This window comes from Rhincodon typus, chromosome 20 (assembly GCF_021869965.1).
Source record: "Rhincodon typus isolate 14 chromosome 20, sRhiTyp1.1, whole genome shotgun sequence".
Classification (NCBI taxonomy): domain Eukaryota; kingdom Metazoa; phylum Chordata; class Chondrichthyes; order Orectolobiformes; family Rhincodontidae; genus Rhincodon; species Rhincodon typus.
In genome coordinates this window covers 14408445-14429662 of record NC_063351.1, presented here as the reverse complement: position 1 = coordinate 14429662, position 21218 = coordinate 14408445, and the positions used below count along the sequence as shown (strand labels likewise).

General features: G+C 40.3%; 1 protein-coding gene across 1 annotated transcript in view; it reads left to right on the top strand.

Annotated features, from left to right (window-relative positions):
• The window catches only part of plce1 (phospholipase C, epsilon 1), a 347723-nt gene that overhangs the window by 176957 nt on the left and 149548 nt on the right, over positions 1–21218 (top strand). Inside the window, exon 3 of the mRNA XM_048609167.1 lies at positions 16854–17139. Coding sequence (XP_048465124.1) covers positions 16854–17139 — 286 coding nt within the window. The remainder of the gene's footprint in view (positions 1–16853; positions 17140–21218) is intronic.

The following is a 21218-nucleotide window of genomic DNA, read 5'->3' as shown; positions in this document are numbered from 1 at the left end:
CCAAGTCAGTTGTAGACATATTGAACTTTTAACTGAAACGTGTTTTTCCAAAAATAAAGGAGAGGGGGGTGCATACAGTCAAAACATGACTGCAGGTGTAAATTCTGTGGCTGTCTAGGGAAAGAGAGAGAGCCGGGAATCTCGGACTTGACAAGCTGTCAAGGAAACTTCAAAAGAATGGACTTAAAAAAGAAGTTGTGAAAAAAAGACTAAAAACTGAATTGTAATCTCCTGAGCATTATTTCAGGCTCTGAGCTCGCTGGGAGAAAGGACAGCTGTCTAGATGGGAGTCATATTTTGTGTTTTTTGCCTTTCACAAATAAATCAAAAAAGAGTTAAGAGCCAATTCAACCCTGACCTGTGGGTGCTAGATAAGAAGGTTTGAGAGTGAGCTGAGATCCCTGTGTGTGCCAATGTACTGAGGTACTCTTGTCTACTAGCCTAGTTTCGGGCACTAGTGTGCTGGCAAGGTCACAGTCAAAGAACCACCCAGTAATCACTTCTATGTTGTGGGTAAAGGATTCTCTCACTCTGAGCACCAGCAACCAACAAGCTAGCAATCCAGTCACAAGGAATCGGAACAAGAGAAAGACTCAAAAACAGAATTTGCTCAAGAAACTCGGTAGGTCTGGCATAGTCTTTTGAGAGAGAGCAGAGTTAACACCTTGGATCCAGTCACCCTTGTTCAGAGTGCAGAGCGTTCAGAAGGATTCTCTTGCTCTGGGTGTTGCCTGTCAGCCACCATCAAAAGGGAGCAAGACAAAAAAATTTCAACAAATCTGTAGAACCAAGAATCCCAAAATTGACTGTTTAGACATCAATATCCCTAATTTAGTTTTCACGAATGACTTGAAACTGACCTGTGTAGCTTTTACCTTTTTAATTTCTCGTTTCTAAAACAGTTGTGTGTCATTATTTGTTCATGTGTTTATTAGCTTAAATTCTCTCTTCTGTTAACTCAAGAAAACCTGCTTAAATTCGCTCCCTTTAAAATTTTAATTCATTTGGTCTGGAAGAAAGGTGAGGGGAATTGTTTATAAATGAATTTGTTGTGAGGTGGGGTGGGGGGTGAAGTGTGTGAATAAGGAAGGGGAAGTCAGTTTAACTGTCCTCACTCAGGAGCTGAGCAGTTTGGGGTATCCCACCTGGAATCATAACCTGGGGAACCTTGGCCCAAGCCTGGTTGTAACATGGGTTCAAACCCCACTCCAGAGAAGTGAGCACAAAAATCCAAGCTGATACTTTCGTATAGTGTTCAGTGAAAACTGTGCATTCAGAAGGTACTGCCTTTCAAATGAAACTCTCATGTGCAACACTGTCTGCCCTTTCTGATGGGCTGAATAAATTCTAATGTCCAAGAACTAGCTCTCAAGCAACACTCTAAACCGAGAATCTAGTTGTTTATCTGAGTGGAAGCTTCCTATGCAAATTAATTGTGTTTCTCACATTACGACTGTGATTACCCTTCAAAAGTACGTGTTTGTCAATAAAGCACATCAGAATGTTCTAAGTTCATGAAAGCACTATATAAATGCAAGTCTTCTTGAACATCTTCCTTTATTTTATTTCTACACTTTAAGAGGTCCCTTTCTGATTAGTGTGGTTTATTTGCTGTGAGCACAAATACTGTTGCCTTCGTTCTACTTCAGTAATTTTGTTCCATGTTCCACTGATGCCTTTCTTAAACTAGTTAAGTTCCTTCTGAGAGACAGTTTACTGAAAAAATAGGCAACATATGACATTGAAAACTATAAGATAGGGGAGCGGAATTAGGCCATTTGGCCTGCCAAGTCTGTCCTGCCCATTAGTCATAGGTTTCTCAACCTCATTCTCCTGCCTTCTCCTTGTAACCCTTGATTCCCTTGCTAATCAAGATCCTATCTATCTCTGTCTTATATGCACTCAGTGACTGGTCTCCGCAGCCCTCTGCAGCAATCAATTCCACAAGAGTCACCACCCTCTGGCTGAAGAATTTCCTCCTCATCTCAGTTCCAATCCTTTTCATCTCCATTCTAAACCAAGCAACCCACTCAACCATCAGAATCAGAGCTTGTATACTTACTGCTTCTCAATTACACTCCATCATTTACTTTCTGTAAACCACTGTTTATTCTTCTTTATCTCCTATATATGATCAGTGTCTGTTTATATTTTAGAATGCCTGTAAGCAAGATAAAAATCCACACGCTGCTTGGTTTAGCGCACAATACAAACTCGAATGCATTTTCTACATTGGCAATTACTGCCCTGAAATATTACATTTTGTTCTTGTGAAAATACCAAGTTTCAAGAAAAATTTCAATGAATGTTTTGGCAAAGATTGACTTGAAACTTGTCTGGCTCTAAAGTTAATTCAGAATTGGTTACCTTTGGTTGGTACAAACTGTTCAAACAAAAATTTGATTACAGTTTTTACAGCGGCGCTAAATTGGAATTTTAAATTCCGTTTTCAAGAATTGATAGGTGCTGAGAGGTCGAATGAATACAAATGTAGGTAAGTAGATCGCTGGCCAGATGGGATTAGTGTAAGAATGTAAGAAATAGAAACAGGAGTAGGTCATGTGGCCTCCTGAGCCTGCTGCAACCATTTAATAAGATCAGACTTGAGATTTGACCTCACCTCCATTTTACTGCCCAATTCCCTAACCCCTCGATTTTCTGGAGTCCAAAATACTGTGCCTTTATGAAACCATGTTAGCACTGACTGCTGACATGATTTTCTATTGACCCTGTTACCCCTTCCTGTATAACAAATTCCAGCAGTTGCCTTTGAGCTAATGTCAGGTTAACTGGCTTGTAGTTCCCTGTGTTCTCTCTCCATTGTTTCTTGAACAGTAGTGCTGCATTTGCTATTTTCCAAGTCCAGATCGGGAAGTTTTCTGGAAATCATAAGTGAGGCATCATCATCTCTGTGGCCTCCTCTTTTAGAAGCATCAGATGTAGGCGATCAGTGGTCTGGGGAGTTGCTAGCTTTTGGTCACATTAATTTTATTTTTCTTCACTAAGTTTAAGTTTCTCAGTGTCATTTAGACCCTGATTCCTATTATTTCCAAAAGCCTTTGAGGTGATGGAACAAAGACTCCCCTTAAATTCAGTTGACAATTCAGTGACCTATGTAGAGTGAGACCATACTAGGCACAGCTCCAATGTGATCACCTAACTTATGTGTGTAAGTGGTGATGGAATTGGAGGGAGGGTGGGTGTGGTGGTGGTGTGGAAGCCTTTTCACCCAGCGTGCCTATGATGACTTCTTGGAAGAGCTATCCGCTTATATTCTCACTCCTGTTCGTTCCCATAACTGTGCGAACATCTTTTCTTCTAGCCCCATTTTTAAATTACCATTGAGTCTGTCTTTCAAGTAGTGTGTTCATAATCCTATTAACTGTCTGTGCTAAGAAAAGTTTCTTTGTGTCCTGTTTGGTTCTTTTGCCAATTATCTTAAAAAAAAAATGTGCATGGAACATAGTGTTGAATGACGTTGGTTAATTTTGTATGTCTTTCAGGAGCAACCATTACCAGCTCATAGTTGGGGCACAGTACTGCCACCAATTTTCCTTTCTACTCTTTTAAATAAAACCTGAAACAGGCTAGGCAGATCGCGGAGGGTCACTGTAACAGAAACAAAAATCAAACAGTCAAGCTTACAGAACAGCAATGCAAACTTATCAAAATTTATTCAAAATATTGTTACTGGGGTGATGATGCACCCAAGCACCTCTAACATAAATCAGATTAAGCAGCTTCTGCTGAGATAATGTAACAGAAACAAAATCAAATGGTTGATGGGAGCTTAAAGGACCGAAATGGAGCCTTATCGAAATTAAATCGAATAATTGTTACTGAGGTAATGATGCACCCAGCCCCTGTGGTGCCCACTGGTCCCAAAAGTACAGTATGGTTCAGGATGTCTTAAGGAGTCTATCTGGTTAACAGTGGTAGTAGATGAGCCAGTTAATCATAAAATACACTTGTTCTATCATCTTGTAGATTATTGTACAATAACAATAGTTAGTTAGTTAAACATAATAACCAAGACTGTTGGTAAACAATGATAATACAAAAAAACCAGAGATTTGGAGATCTGAAACAAAAACAGAAATTGCTGGCAAAACTCAGCAGGTCTGGCAGAATCTGTAGGAAGAAAGCAGAGTTAACGTTTCGAGTCCGGTATCTCTTCCTCAGAACAATGATGACATATTAGTCTCCATTAGATCATGAACTAGACTCTTCGCTGCCCAAGATTGTGTGATATTATCAGATCAGATGGTACTTAATGCGGTCTCCAACATTAACCCTTTCAAAACCTGTACATTGTACAGCAATTGTGGGATGAATATAGCTGTGTAGAACTCTTTTGATCATCTTCAAAGAAAGAGCCATGGGATCTTTTGTATTTATCAAAGAGGGCTGATGGCCTTGGTTTAGCATCTCATTTGAAAAGTAGTTCACTATCCCACATTACTGCTGTGAAATGTCAGCACAGATTTTATATGCTTGAGTTTCTGGACGATACAACCTTTGGATTCACAAAAGAGCTGCCACTGAGCAACATTGAGTTCCTCTGGTATAGGACAGGAAATAACAAGGATTTTGGCTGTCTGTGTCTACGCAGTGGTTTCAAGTTGTAAGTGTGGTTCAGTGATACTGCTCCAGAGAGTAAATGGCTCGATGCAGATGAAAAATGATCGCTTAAGTGAAGTGGCTGTCAGCAATAGGAACTGTATCAACACTATCCTGAGGATACTGTACCTGGGAAGAAAGCTGATGGTGCGACAAATTTTAACAAGAGTTACATTAGTCGATCCTGTGACAGTAGGTTGTTACAGTACAAATGCCTCTGATACTCTGTTTCTCCTTCTCACTCACCAACATGTAAAAACAGCCTCAAAATTTAAAAAGCTTCTCACATTCAATTCATGTCAGATTACTCAAACTCGTATTGCAATTCCCAATTGGATATGTCAGCTGTTGTTTCATTAGTTCAGACCTACAGAGCTTGTGGGTTCAGCTGGGAGTCAGCTCTTCCCATTCTGGTCAGGCTTCCAGATGCAGCTTTGATGCTACCATTTGTGAAGCCTTTCAACATAAATTTATCTGAAACAAAAACAGAAGTAGGTCTTTTCCCTAAACCAAAAGCCAAGTACATCATATGCTGGAAATCTGAAATAGAAATAAAAATGCTCTAAGTGTTCAACAGGTCTCGCAGCATTTGTGGAGAATGAAACCGAATTAACATTCCATCAGAACTTTGATGGCACGAGTGAGAGATCTTTCCCATGGGAATTAAATAAACGGCTTGTATTTAGCTCTGGACAACTTTTGCTTCTTTCTTCTGTGTACTCCTTTTGCTTTGGTCATTTACCACTTCAGCGATGCACTTATAAGGCGCAGTTATGGTGTATTTGCAAAGGACAGTGAGACACTTGCATTTATTGATTTTTTTCAAAATGACAAAAAAGCAATCTTTATAAAATATGTTCCTGTGTGTACAAAACTGATGTTGGAAATCTAATCCCCGGAACTTGTATACTTAAGTGAAAACAGAAAGTGCTGGAAAAACTCAGTAAGTCAGGCAGCATCTGTGGAGAGATAAACAGGGTTGATATTTGAGTCCGATATGACCCTACACTTAAGGATTCCACTTTACTTGTGCTCAATCTAATAGTCAGGATCCAGAGATGAGCCTGTGAGCGAAATAATGCGTAAGCAAGTTAGCTGTATGTGGTTAGATTATACGCCACTGTTTTGTTTGTTATTTGACGTGAAGCTAGTGTGGAGGTATGTCATGACACTACTCTGCTAACTGAACAGTTCGTAATCACCCATAGGGCTGCAGGTAATGAAGTGACGTTAGTTTTCACATTCCAGTGCTTTTTGCGTTATAAGGGCTGAAACAGCAGAGAAGTTGGTACTGTTTTAAATGTTTGAATGTATTTCCTCAGTTTGTACCTGTTTTTAATATGGTAATTATTCATGAGACACTGCAGATTTAACACACCACTGTTTGCATGCGTCAAGATTTACTGTCTTCATGAACAATTATTATGATCTAATAGAGATGTATAATTTTAAAAAATAAAAAATTCCCAATGTCCAACTCAGAGGATATTGCACAACAAGATTAAGTTTTAGAACTTTTTACTGTAAAATACAAACTAAAACAACATTGACTAAACAATGTTTCAAGACAACTTGTACTATAAATTACTGAGAAGACACCCCCACCCCCCACAAACATTTAAAACAGATCTAAAATCTCCCTTTATGGTTATTCTTTACTCTATCCCTTAAGTAGGTGTTTCACTCTGTAGGAATCAGTCCAAAATAAATCAGCTTCTTTTTTCCCTTTCTCAGCAAGCGAACTTCTATATTATTAACTGTTTTTAAGATGTGGGTACACTCGTATCGCCATTTAGGCTGAGTGAATCTTCCAGTTTTAACTAAACCTGTCAAGTCTGTAGACTATTGAATGTGAGTATGAGCTCCCACACTCATAGTGGTGAACCACAGAGTCTTACTGCCTCTACCATTCAGCTTTATCTCTATCTCACCCAGATTCTCACTGTCTCTCCTTGACTGCGGGTTTAACAATGTTTTAAGTAAGTACTCCATAAAAAGATCCTTCTTATGGACTGTGCTGTTTGCAAAGCCCATTTCCAAGGAAAGATAAATCACAAGTTAGACCACAGCTGGCATATTGTGAACAGTTGTGGGCTCATTTTTTAAGGAAAGATGCGCTGGCATTGGAGGCAGTGCAGAAAAGGTTCATGAGGCTGTTACCAGGTATGGAGGGACTGTTTTATAAGGAGAGATTGAGTAGTTTGGGCCTGTACAAATTGGAGTTTAGAAGAATGACAGACAACCTTATTGAAGCATACATGATTCTGAGGGGACTGGAAAGGCTAGATGCAGATTGGTGGTTTCCTGTTGTGGGAGTATCTAATACAAGAGGGCATAACCTCAATATAAGGAGTTGCATTTTAAAACTGAGATGAGGAATTTCTTCTCCCAGAGGGTTGGTAATCCGTGGAATTCTTTTACTGCAAAGGCTCATCAAAACTGAGATGGACAGATTTTTAATCAGTGAGGAAGTCAGTCTAACTCTATACCTAACCCTGTCACAGCAAATTCACAGCAGTTAGCCCATCAAGCCCCAACAGAATGTTGTAAGTTTCAATGTGATCACATCTGCTGCTTCTAAACTCCAAATAACATAGACTCAATTGACACAATAATGTCAACTCAATACCACTTGTGAAACCAAAGTCACTCCCTCATGGTGCAGGGAGGAGTTGACTGCACTTGATAGATATCTCCATGATCTCTTTTGTTAATGTCTTGCTGTTTGTTTATACAAGGTTAAGGGTGTCAAGTGCTTTAAGCTTCTATTATTGATACTTTAGTGGTCTGTTTGACATTTTTATAAAGTTTTGGAAACGCCATGTTTTTTCTGTAAAGTAATGAAAAGGTGTTTTTTCCTTAGCTATTTCTTTGTCTTTGTCATGATAGGGTTCTTTGATTCTGCATGTAGCTTATACTGGTTCAATGTGCATGGAAGGATCATGAGTTGGGATACAGGGTGGGAGGGTCAATGGGGAGTGAGTGGGGTCAGGAGTTACTATTGACTAGGTATGGAGTCTATAAGCAGCCATGGGGGTGGGTGGGATCCAAGGATTGGCTTGAATTACAGCTGTGACATGGATTGAATGGACTATGAAGGATGTCTCCTACAGGATCTAAAGTGTAACTAAACAATGGGGACAAAATCGCAGGGAATTGAGGTATGTTAACCAGCCTACCTCACCACTCAGCTGGCCTGTGGCAGCCTCTGATCTACTTCTGCTGTTAGCAGACCCACTCTTTCTTTCCTGTCCCTGTCTCCCTGAAGTGAAAGTTGGCACATAAAGGGGCAATTCATACAGAGGCAGGGACTTTGCCGTCTTGAGCTACCTGCCTCAGGAACGACAACCCAGTCCCACCAGTCTGTGCACTGTTATCAAAGATGTTTTGGTCAAAGATGTCAATATCTTAGACCTCCTCCCCAATAAAACAACCTGGGCCATCTTTAATCTTTCATTCTGAAAGCACCAGCAGAACTCAGAAACACTCACATTATCCCATTTATTCCACCATATTACCCTGAATAAAGGCATAGTCCTGAATCATGACAATCTTATAGAAACACATGGTGCTACAAATGTTTGGGATACTCCAAATTGTACATCAGTTCTGTGACGTTGATGGCACAGGCAGAAACCATCAGACCACGTGAATGTAAGGTGCAGTGTTAGGATTCCAGCTCATGTTAGCCCATGCCTGAAATCTGGCTTGATAGATTCTTTTGGTTTTGCAAAGGAGGTGGCTGAAACATAAGCACAGGATGAAGCATGTTTGGTTTTAATAATAAACAAGTTTATTCTGCAAAAGAAATGAAGATAAAATAGAATGAACTTATATTTACTCATAACAGATTTAAAGATTTTGAACCTCAAAAATATAACCCCATTACTCCCAAAAGTGCCCTTTCACAATATTCACACCTGAGAGATTTCATGCCTATCTTACCCTTCTAGGATGTAACTGTGGCTTCAATTCCCAGACTTGAGAATCTGATAGCTCCTTCCCAGAGCTTTCATACAACTAATGTTAAACTTTCTCAGCTTTAAATAATGCCTTCAAGATTTTAACCAAACACTTCTGGTCTGGAACTATTACTAAACTCTTTACACTGAGGTAATGCACTTTTAATGACTCTAGAGCATCCTTTCCCTTTCTCAGGAGCAAATGCTTTACACTTTCAGTTTCAGCCTGCAGAACTTTCAAATTAGAAAATAAACTTCTTTTTTCCAAGCAATGAATATTTCCACTGATCAAAAGAAAAAAAAAATCCTTCATCTTCTAAACTGGAGCCTAATGAACAACTATTTCTTCTGGGAGAATTTTACAAACCAAGCACCTATTACTTTGTGGAAAGTTTTACCCTTACACTGTGTTTTAAAAGAAATTACCATGGCTACAAAACACTTACGAGTTAATTATTAAATCCTTTCAGACACAGAAAACCCATGCGCCACGAAGTCAAATGCAAAAATCCAAATCAAAAGTAAATGATATTTATATATATATAAATCACACATCTTAATTTACACACCTCACATCACAGAAAGAATTGGGCATCCAAGCTGCAAAGGAGCCAGGCAGTGCTCAGAAACTGGAAACTGTTAAAGTGGTCAGACAAAGTGAAGAAAATCCTCTCTGTTGGCCAAGAACAGATGAATCTGAGATGGCAGCTAACACTTGCAAGGTGTTTCCCAGTGCAATATGATTGAATTGTTTGCTGTTAAATACTGTACATATTTTTTCAAGTTGCAAATTATAAATAAATGGTTGTCTCTAAGTGTTTTAAAAGAACAGTTTTACAGCAAAACCTGTTTTTTTACCTCCGATTTCTTCTGTCACAACATTATAGAATCGATTCAGCAAGATTATGTGAAAGTGTTGCTATTATATTTGAGAAAGGTTTTCTGCAGTAAATCTCCGTGATTATGCGATTTCTCTTATCTTGATGCATATCTTTTGATTATATTTCTGGCTGGAAGTAAAGGATTCCCACCTGGAAATGCTTTACTTCAAATATTAATCAAAATGTTTCCTTTTATTTTGGCTGCATTATACTGGTAGAAACTTATTGACCTTTAGTTATTTCCCAAATGGACAGCTCCATTAGTTGCTGTGTAGCAACCAAAATGGCAAACTTCCACATTTTGTTCATGACTTTAATTCTCCTTCAGTGATTCAACAGGATTTCATTGTTAAGCTTTAGAAAACTGAAGGTCACCCTGTTTAGCAAGTATTTAGGCAATAACAACTTATAGATTTGTAAACTTTCACGTGATCTTGTGAGCATGGTTAAGTTGGTAGGGTTAGATAGCTCAACTTTGCTGAAGTGGCTGAAAATTGCTGTAACAAAATATTGACTACCTTGTGGAAAGTATTATACAAGTGCTTCAGTTGAAGGAAAAGTGGGACTCTATGTAAATAAGTAGCTTTGTGTATAATAATGCTCCTCCTGATGGTAGGTACCTATTATTATGCTGCACCTAATACAATGGGAAATGCCATATGCTATCTCAAACCTGCCTGTTCTTGCCCAGCAGAAATTATTTCTTCTTACTTTTTTTTGGCCCTTTTGTCCCCTCTGTTCCCTCGTACAAGACTTCTATTGCCTGAAACTAGTGTCACTGTGTTAGATAGGACCCTATGCTGTGTCCAGTTTACTTTGGTGCATCTCTGCCCTCACTCCTTACCCCACCCCAGGATCACAGTGGGATTATCCCTGGCTTCACCTTGCAAGCAGCTCTGTGCCATTTCCATTACCTCCAGTGGGAAGCCACTGTAATTATCAGTGTCTACCCCTCCCCTTCCAATATTTAGGGCAGGACAGTGGCTCAGTGGGGAACATTGCTGCCCCATAGTGCCAGGGACTTGAGTTTGATTCTACCATTGGGTGACTGTCTGTGTAAAGTTTGCACATTCCTCCCGTGTCTGCATGGGTTTCTTCCAGGTGCTCTGGTTTCCTCCCACAGTCCAAAGATGTTCAGGGTAGGTAAATTGCCCATTGTGTCCGGGGATGTGCAGGATAGGTGGCTTAGCCATGGTAAAATGCAGGATTACAGGGATAGCGTAGAGGGAGAGTGGGTCTTGGTGAGATCCTCTTCAGAGGGTCAGTGTGGACTCACTGGGCAGAGTGGCCTACTTCCACATGGTAAGAAAGGGCCATTTCTGCTGCAACAGGCTGGCTGACTCTTCAATGACAACCTAATACTTACCTGTCTTTCTCAGGAACCCTTTCCGTGTAAGAGGAAGGAATGATTTGTATTTATATAGCAATTTTCAATGCCACCCAGTCTGTCAAAGCACTTTGCAGCCAAGGAAGTACTTTGTAAAAGTGCAGTCACTGCGGTAATTTATGAAATGTAGAGAATGCACTGCCTCCTCTTTTGCTTCCTCTCTACCAAACTGTCCAGGCTCTTGATCACTTTCTCTGGGTGAAACATTGAATTACTTTTCAATTTTCTAGACTGGTTTTTTTTCTGCTCACAATGTGGTTTCCTCTATGTAGGAGGGACCTCAGACTGGAATGCTTTTTGGAATGTCCTCTGTTCAGTCTGCAAGCCTGACCCTGAGCTCCTGGTGATCTGTCATTTCAATTCTCTGACCACTCTATTGTCATTCTCCTGCACTGTTCCAATGAAGCTTAAGGAGCAGCACATCATCTTTCCAGCAATATTAACTAAGTTATTCAACACATTAAATGCTTTACTTTTGGACTAGTCCCAGGTTCACCAACTTCAGATCATAATCCCTGGCTTGTGTTTTTCAGACAGCTTGGCAGTTATTCTACTATTGCCATTCACACCACCTCAGACCCATCTTTTGGTTTCCTGGTCTATTATCATATCCTTTTGCCTTGCACCTTCAACTGTTTTATCACTTGATCTCTCTCACTGCAGCCGGGCACCAAGATACAGGATGAATGGAATTGTCACAGGACATTACACAGAAGGGTGCTTAGCCTGACTTTGTGGTCCATGTTGATACCAATGACAAAGATAGAAACGTGGATGAGCCCCTAGGGTATAGGCTGTATCCTCTAAAGCTGTATCCTCAGGGTACTTCCAGTCCCACATGTTAGCGAGTATTGAGTGATTGACCATGTGGCTGGAGAGCTGGTGTAGGAGGGTGGGTGTTAGATTCCTGGGACATTGGGACTGGTTCAGGTGAAGATGGGACTTGTACAAGTCAATGGTCCACACCTGAACAGGACCTTTGCAGGGATATTTGCTAGCACTATCGGGGAGCGGTTTAAACTAGATTGACAGGGAAATGGAAACTAGAGGGCAGTGTCAGAGTAGGGAATGAGAGGCAAAACTAAATGAATGACTCTGAAAGTATAGAGGAAGCAGGGGTTTAAAAATACACAACACAAAGAATTGTCAGTATGAACAAGTATGATATGTAAATGCAAGGAGTGTAGTGAGGGAAGCTGATGAGCTGAAGGCATAGTGAGACATGTGGTAGCATGATACCATTACTCAAACAGGAATGTGGCTTAAAGAAGGCGAAAGATGGCAGTTTACCATCCATGGTTATAGAGTTTTCAGGCAGGATAGAGAGGGAATGAAGAAAAGTGGGTGTACAGTAGATATGTTTCTAATCAACCAGTTTGAAGACATTACTACACACCACCTGGTCCAGAGGTAGGGACACTACCATCGTACCCATAAGATCTCCTGATGAGGTTTTATTTTTGTTTTAAAAAGTATATGAAAAGCAAGAAGGTGACAAAAAAAACGTTGGGCCTATCAGAAAGGTATTTGGTAATTTGGCATGGATGCAGAAGATGTGGGCAGGCTTCTGAATGATTATTTTATTTCTGCCTTCACAAAAGAGAGGGATGATGCAGATATTTTAGTTAAAGAGGAGAAGTGTGAAATATTAGATAAAATAAGCAGTATGAGAAGGGAAATACCGGAGACACTGGCTAATCACCAGAGCTGGGTGAATTGTACCTGAGACTGCTAAAGGAAACCAAGGAGCAAACACGGGTACTCTAAGGATTATTTTCCAATCCTTACTAGATACCAAAGAGGTACCAGGGCGCTAAAGGTCTATGAATGTTGTGTCATTATTCGAAAAGGGCTGCATGTGATAGAGCAAATAATTATAAACCAGTCAGCCTGACATCAGTGGTGGGTCTGTTATTGGAATCAATATTGAGAGATAGAAGTAACTCAGTTCAAGAGGCACAGATTAATCAGGGACAGCCAGCATGGTTTCGTTAAGGGAAGGTCCTGTCTTACTAAGAGAATACAGACAGCATGGTCAGAGAAATAAAAGTGGTGGGGTAAAGGATGATGTGTCACCTTGAATCTAAAATGGGCTCAGTTACAGGAAGGGAAGGGTAATGGTCAATGGATGATTTTACGATTGGAAACCCATTTCCTGTCATATTCCAGAGGGCTTAGTTTGGGCCCTTTGCTGTTTGTGGGATATATTAATGATTTAGACTTAAACATGGGAGGCACAATTGAGAAATTTGTAGGCGATACCAAAATTGACCACGTGGCTGATGCTGAGGAGGATGACTGGCCAACCATTGATTGATATCAGTGGTTTGGTTGAGTGGTTGGGAAAAAATGGCAAATAGAAGTCAGTCCGGGTAATCATGCATTTGGGGAGGCTGGAGGGGTGATATAATTGAGGCGTGCAAAATACTGAGGGGCTTAGGATAAAGTGGGCAGGGAAGGCTTGATTCCCCTAGCGGAATTTGGGGGCAGCACAGTGGCTCAGTGGTTAGCACTGCGGCCTCACAGCGCCAGGGACCTGGGTTCAATTCCACCCTCGGGCGACTGTCTGTGTGGAGTTTGCACATTCTCCCTGTGTCTGCGTGGGTTTCCTCCGGGTGCTCCGGTTTCCTCCCACAGTCCAAAGATGTGCAGGCTCGGTGGATTGGCCATGCTAAATTGCCCATAGTGTTCAGGGATGTGTAGGTTAGGTGGGTAATAAGGGGATGGGTCTGGGTGGGATGCTCTGAGGGTCGGTGTGGACTTGTTGGGCCAAAGTGCCTGTTTCCACACTGTAGGGATTCTATGATCTATGATCAGAAGTCAGTTACCGGGGAGCACAGATTTCAGGTGATTGATCTAAGGAATAGAGGAAAAGTCCAGAGGCTGGTGAGCACCTGGATTTCGCTGGGCAGTTGGTGGTTGAGGTGGAAATCTGTAATTTAATTTAAAGTAACCTCCATCTGCACCTGGACTGCTGTAACCTATAACGCTATGGACCTGGTGTTGGTAAGTGGGATTACACTGTGTAGCTAGTTTATTTCCCGGCACTAAACTGGGGGTTCACAACAACTTTGATTTAGATTGTAGCAGGAACATGGGAAATGCAAGCAGACCATTTGGCCCGTTGAGCATGCTGTGCTATTTCACAGGGTCAGGGCTGATCTTTTACTTCAACACCATTTTACTGCACGATCACCATATCCAAGGATACCTTTTAATATCTAGAAATCTGTTCACTCTGTCTGAATATACCACAGATCATTCAAGTAATGATAAAGTAGGGTCGTATTCTCTACTTTTGGATTCTAGCTGGGCGCTGATCTGAGATAATCAAGCATGTGGGCCCCTTCTAGCAAAAAAAGCAAACAATAAGGCATATCCCACCATCTAAACTGCATTGGAATCTAGGGGCATAAAGTGGTGTCCTAACTCCGTTATATTTCCCAGGTCCCTGTGTACATTTAAACTAAACGTACATATGTAATTAGCACTGTGTTGGTGGTCTGATCCCAGTGTTCTGATTTTATTAACCTCAACTCAATTAGTGCAGCTCGCTAAAGTAATATAATCTAATTGCTCTGTACATTAAGGAAATCTTACTGGGATTTTTAAAGTTGGCTTTTGGTATTTTTCAATGAGTCATTGTTGGTCTCGTTTTTGAACGCTGTTAGCTCGGTGTGAGATGAAGATAATGGCAGCTTTTGTGGGAGTTAATAGCATTTTCTTCGCCAACGTGAGTGCAGCTCTGAATGACAGTGTACAGAGGGTAATTATTAGTTATCAGCTGCCAACAATACCTCAGCCAGGTGGCATTGAGTACCTTCTTATAAGAAATTGGGGCTTTTAATATTTGGAGCATATACTACCTTTGTGGTGTTGGTTAACAGCATCATGCGCCATTCACGTTATCCTATTTGTTCGCTTCATTTAAAGAGGTTTTTTTTGTTGATTGAGATGTGAGTTGTAGATGTTGGAAAAGGAGTCGGTTTTTCGGTTCTGAAGAAGGGTCACTGGACCCGAAACATTGCCAACGCTTTCTGTCCACAGATATTGCCAGACCTGCTGAGTTTTTCCAACAATTGTAGTCTATTTGTTTCTGATTTCCAGCATCCATAGTTCGTTTTTTCTTTTCAGCTTTTCAATTTTTGGGACAAGTATCAATTTTGGATGTAGCGCTAGTTAGGCGCAGAGTCAATTCCTTTTTGTTCCAGCCAATAAAGTGTATCCTTGCTCCCAAACAATCACTCCCTACACCCACAATTTCCTCAAGGGCCTGTGAGCTGAGCTGTTTGTGAGTTGAGACTTCCTGAATTCATTCCACATTGGTTTGTGCACATCTAGAACTGGGAGACTTTAAATCCATCATCCCAGGCTGGATTCAGACAATTCCCAGAAATGATAGGACAGAATTCTACCCAGTTCAGCCACCCATCTTAAAGCAGCAAGGTCACCCACTTTACCACCTAGCTACTCCAATTGGAATGTTCCAACGATGATTAACACTGTGTGTATATGTGTGTATATGTGTGTGTGTGTGTGTGTGTGTGTGTGTGTTGCAAATGCATCCTTGTTTTACAATATTGTGTTAGTGTCCCTACTTTTAAAGCCCAGGTTTAAGTCCCACCTGCTTCAGAGGTGTATATTAACACCCCTGAACAGGTTGATTTGGAAAATACGTACAGAGCATGTTGGGTCACTTAGCTCAGTTGGCTGAATGACTGGTTTTGCAAAGCAGAGTGACTCTAACAGCACAGGTTCAACTCCTACTCCAGCTGAGGTCACCATGAAGGACCACCTTCTCAACCTCTCCCCCTCGGCTGAGGCATGGTGACCCTCAGGTTAAATCACCACCAGTTGTCTTTGTCTCTCAAATGGGAGCACTGCCCCATGGTCCTCTGGGATTACCGTGATTTTACTTTAGACACCATGTATGATGCTATGATTTTGTAACTGGTCAAACTAGTCTATTCTGAATGTAATCTCAAAGAATTTACTGTGTATTGTTGTATAACATTTAGAACAGATGTCAAACACATGCGTACGCAATTTCCCAAAAGCCCAATTTGGATGTGCCTAAAAAACCCATTTATCACTTTTATTTCATGATGGGTCAGATCTGCTTTAAGCATATTATTTTTCAAGGATGTGCTTTCAGATTTCCGGAACAAAAATAATAATGAAATGAATAGGTTTAACAATAAAACATCTTTTGTTCAGAACTCTCCACTCAATGTTGGTGTCTAATTTGTACGTTTTAAGTCATGTGCACACTTGTAGCAAAAACTGTGTAACCTTAGTAACATTCCTCATCCGTTGGTTAGATTTCTAACTTAAATGGATGCAAATAACTTTGTTTAGACCAAATGAGTTATTTGGCAGTTTTTTTAAAAGAAATATATTTTGTATAAACAAATTGCTAAGTATTTCATTGCTTTTACCCTTTGGATATAATACAAAAATGTTACCACACAGAGTTGCACAGAGAAATAAAATGACAAGGATTTGGATTATTCAGTCTTGACCAAATTTGTCAGGAATGTCATTGAAAAATCCCAAGAGTCTGTGTCTTTTTACAGTGGAGTGGGAGAGTAACCCGCGAACACTTTGTGGGAACTGGTTTAGTGTAGGTCTGCTGTGGCAATTACTCTGTACTTCAGTTTGAGTCTCTGTGCATTTTACATGTAAGGTTGCAAGATTCTAACATTTGAGTTAGAGATGCTCAGAGGCAATGCAGCAAAGACAATGTTAAATAGTTGAAGAGGTAATATGTTAGTGCTGACATGTAATTGCTAAGGAAGATAACAAAAATAAATAACGTTACACTTCTCTTGAGGATCAATAAGCTGGATCTCAGTCATGTACATTATTTCACAATTCTTTATACCTTTTTAGTTTCTTCAATCTGTATAAAATGGAATCTGTTTGACAGCATCTTCAGTTTTATTTAACAATCAATTTTTCCATTGACATTGTGCAATGACCTGTCGATATTATTATTTGCAGGTTTATAATGCACTGAGAGAGGCAGGGGCAGCAGAGTCACTCGATTACCTCCTGCATCCATCAAGAAAGATCTTGGCTTCAGCAGTTGTCTACAGAAGCTGTGGAGGTGGGACCTGCATGAAACTGTGTGTCCATGCCTCTGTGCTTGAGCTCCGTGCCACCCTACACAGGACTGCAGTTTCTGACCACGTGGCTGGTGCTCTGCTAGAAGCAACTGTAGCCACCGGGGCAAGGAGTGCACTACCAAGTCCTTTAGGGGTGCCCACTGGCAGAGCGATGCTTAAAGGTAAGTGCGGCAGAAAAATGTGCTTTCTCCCCAATGCTAAGTATGAGCATTTGAGGGGATGTGAGTCTGTTTGTTTATATTGACAGCTCAGGCAATGTTTTTACATTTGACTTTGTTGCATTGTGTTGTTCTACAATAATAACAATTTCTGAATTTTAACACAGGAATTTAAATGAACTCTTCCTGTTCAAGCATTGACGTTGCAAAGAATAATCCTACAATGTGTCTCTTCTGTCGGAATCAGTGGCTCCCTCTTGGGGGGTTTTATTTCTTATTTGTTATTTAGTTTTCTTGCCTGTACTCAGTGGGTTGCTGCCGAAAGCATCCAACTGGTAGATTTCTCAAACTGGCTGACAGTGTTTCTGGCGTTAATTAGGAATTCTACTAAAGGTGCAGTTTAGTTCTACTGAAGCTAAACAGAACAAAGGAGCCTTCGATTTCCTATTAATAAGTGGCAGATGAAATCCATTCCATTCCATTGCGGGTTTATTTAAGAATTTTTTTTAGTATGTGCAAGTGGTGACATTTTCATCTACTGAAAATGTTGAGATCAAAACATTACAGGCTTCAAAAGAATGTTGAAGGGGTTAAGGATTAGTTTATTTGTAAGTCGTGAAACACATTAGATTGATCAGTGGATGAGTGAATTATTTCTGGCTGTGTGCTACCCAAGGATGAATAGAAGAGGCTGATATTACTATTTGCAAGGCGGACTACAAGAAGATATGCAATGTGTGAATGCTAAACTCTATTTCTTATAGGGGGTTTAGACTGAACTGTTTCACGTCTCCCAGTTGTTCATTTGACCTTCCTTGGTATTATGCATAAAATTCCAACTGAATCAGTTAGTTCATGAGCTGCTGTTAATAACTTTTTAAGCTGGCATCTTCCTCACTGGGCCACACTGTGAGACAGAACAAGATGCTACAAGCAGGATTTAATAAAGCGGTTGGCAGTGAAGTTGAGTACATCCACTCACGGTATCTGTGTGCATGTCCCCCCTTAAAAGGCTTCATTTTATGAGGTAAAACCAAAATTATTTTAGCCACCTGACTTGAAGGAAACACTCCCGATGTCTTTAAATTAACCCTTTCTTCATCCCAGTTTCCCAATTTGTCTTCCATTGCTGGTGTCAAGGTTCTGCAAACTTCTAGCACATGAAGTGGTTACCTCCTGATACATTACAATGTGTGCATTCCGCACAGACTGAAGTCTGTGCCATGAGATGGTAAGAATTGGGTAAGTTGACATATGCCATCTGGCATGGGCGTTGTTTAATAAGAGGAGAGTTGCAAGTCCGTGACCCAGGTATTGTTGACTGGATGGGTGGAGACTGTGTTTCAGCTCTTAGTTATCACTTAGTTATCACATGGCTGTCATTGTATGTTATTTTGCTATCGTTTCCAATTTGGGACATGCAGCTGTCATAGAAAGAAACAAGATTGGCTATATTTTACCACTGGAGTTTCTGCCAATTGTGCCCTGTACTATTGGTGCTAGTTTGGAGTATTCATGTGCCAGTTCGTGAAGGTGGTGAAAGTTTTGCATCTTCAAAGAATGGGTTCTGGAAGACACAGCAATTGACAAAACGTGGCAGGCATGGAATTGTAGCAGTCCCAGATAAATGTTTCTTTAGCATTAGTTGTCCATTTAATGCTTAGTAAAATACTGTATCAATACTGCACTGCCAGGCTAAGGTGAGCTTACCCAATGTGCCCAAAATCCATGCGAAATACTGACAGCATGTTTAGGGATGATGCCAGGAGACTTCAAGAGAATGGGTGGCAGTTTCCATCCGCTCCAGTTTCTCCTCTGGGCTTTCATTGTTTACAGATGCTCAGAGGAATTCATCACTCTTTACAAAAAAAGTGTTTTGGAAAAATTTCAATCTTTGTATTAAGGGCACGTTTTAAATTTTCCAGAGCACCTGTGTAACAAACATTGTGACAAAGTCATGAATGGGGAAAATCATTATAATGTCTTGGGAGGGCATATTTAATACTGAAGGATTAATCCCTTGGTCCCAAGCATGCTCAGGGCGTCATGGGTCAGGGAAGTGGGTTATAGCTTGAACTTACAAGTTACTTACCAGTGTGAGTCCCTGCTGGAAATACAGAATTACTGCTTCAATGTCTGCCCCCAGGGTGACTGTACCTCCTGAATAACATTGTGTCATGAGAAGTGGCTGAAAGTTGATGATACCAGTAAAGTTCCTTTAATTACTTGAGACTAATTTAGTTAAATCTGTATCCTCTTTACCCTCCCTGATTCCTTTCACCGACACTTTGGAAATTAAAGTTAAGTAAGGACTCCATGTCATTCCCTAGTATATATGGAAATGCACATCATAAAATTGTTCACTTTTTCAACCATTAAAGGCAATGGCATATAAATTTTATGTCCCATTCAAATGGATTAAAATATTTTATTGATCTTGGATTGGACTGAAAATCTTATTCTCCTTTTAAAGTTCTTGTTTTTAAAAGTCTATGGTTTAAGGCCTCATATGACAAGCCCTGTCCTTACCATATTTGGCTGCATGGATATAGTTTTAGACATCAGAGAGCCTTGAAGCCATGAACAATCACAAATCTGTGCTGATCGGCTGTTACTCCTTCACGCCAAAACAGTTCACACAGAAATTGATCATTTTCCTTTCTTGCCTAAACTTTGTGCTGTCATTCTGCCCATGCTGTGTTGCAGCCTGTTTTGAACTGTTTAAAATTGGGCAAAATAGAATTTGCTTTGAGATCGTGAGGCGGTAACACGGCATCGAGTGTTTGCCAGCTCTTGCACTGTGGGACCAGCTGTGTGCTCTCATAACATACTGTTCTGTGCCATCCCTGAAATCGACAACAATGAACAGTGCTAATGTTTACATATTAAAGATCACAGCCGCTAAACTGAACCTACAGTCCCGCAAAGAGATCCTGTTTATGTATTTTTCATTTCATTGAGAATACACCCTGACCCTCAGTTCCTGACCTGCTGCTTCAACACAAGTACAGGAATGTTATTGGCTGTTGAGTGGCACCCTTTGCCTATGCAGATTCTTCTAAAGGTGGTCTTCTGGTGGTTTGGTTGCTGGTGAAGCTCGTTGATTAATGCTTGCATCTATTCATTATCAACTGTGCACCGAGGGTGATCAATAGCTTGTACAATCTGCTTCAGATCACTTTATCAGACTTTATATGGAACTGCGTATAACTAACCATGAAACATGCTGCTGCTCGATGTTTTTATGGCCATTTATTATGTTTGAAATGTGCTTCAAGGGTAAAATATTCTGGTGTAGATTTACATGAAAATAAAAGCTAATTTGCCTCACAGGCAAGTCCAAATAAGCCCAGTTGTGTTATTTTACTGAAAGAATAACATTAAAAGAAAAATATTCTGATGTTAATTAAACTATTGTAAGTGCATAATTATGTGCATAAATATTCTGTGGTAGTAAAGTCAAGGTACATCTCATCACCGCAGCACATTTGTATATTTGGAGTTTTGTTTATAAAATTACTGAAAATTAGCCATAATTTAAGCGTGATTTTTCTGATAGCAACTTTGGAACTTTTTACTAGTCAAAGTTCAGAGGACACCATTCACAGGTTTGTAGTTCTATTTAGGAGGTTGACATGACAACAGCAGATAGTGATGTAGAATGGAGCACAGTTTGTCCATTAGCTTCATCCTCTGGCTAACACACTGCAAGGACAGATAAATGAATGTGAGCAATTTCTCAGTGTGTAGAAAGTCCCTTTTGTAATAAGGTTATACGTGTGCTTATTTGGATTAAGAATAAAATAATTATAGAATGGCTACACCACAGAAGAAGGGCCATTATGTTAATCCTGGCTCTCCACAAGAACATATTTGGTAGTCTCATTCCTCTGTCTTTTCTTGTAACTATGCATTTTTTTCCTATTTAGATAATTACCTAATTATCTTGTGAAAGTCAGGATTGAATCTGCCTCCACCAAACTCTCAGGGAGTGGATTTGAGATCCTAAGCACCCACAATATGAAAGTAGTTTTCCTCAGGGTCCTTCTTGTCCATTTGGCTTTGACCTTAAAGTAGTGTCC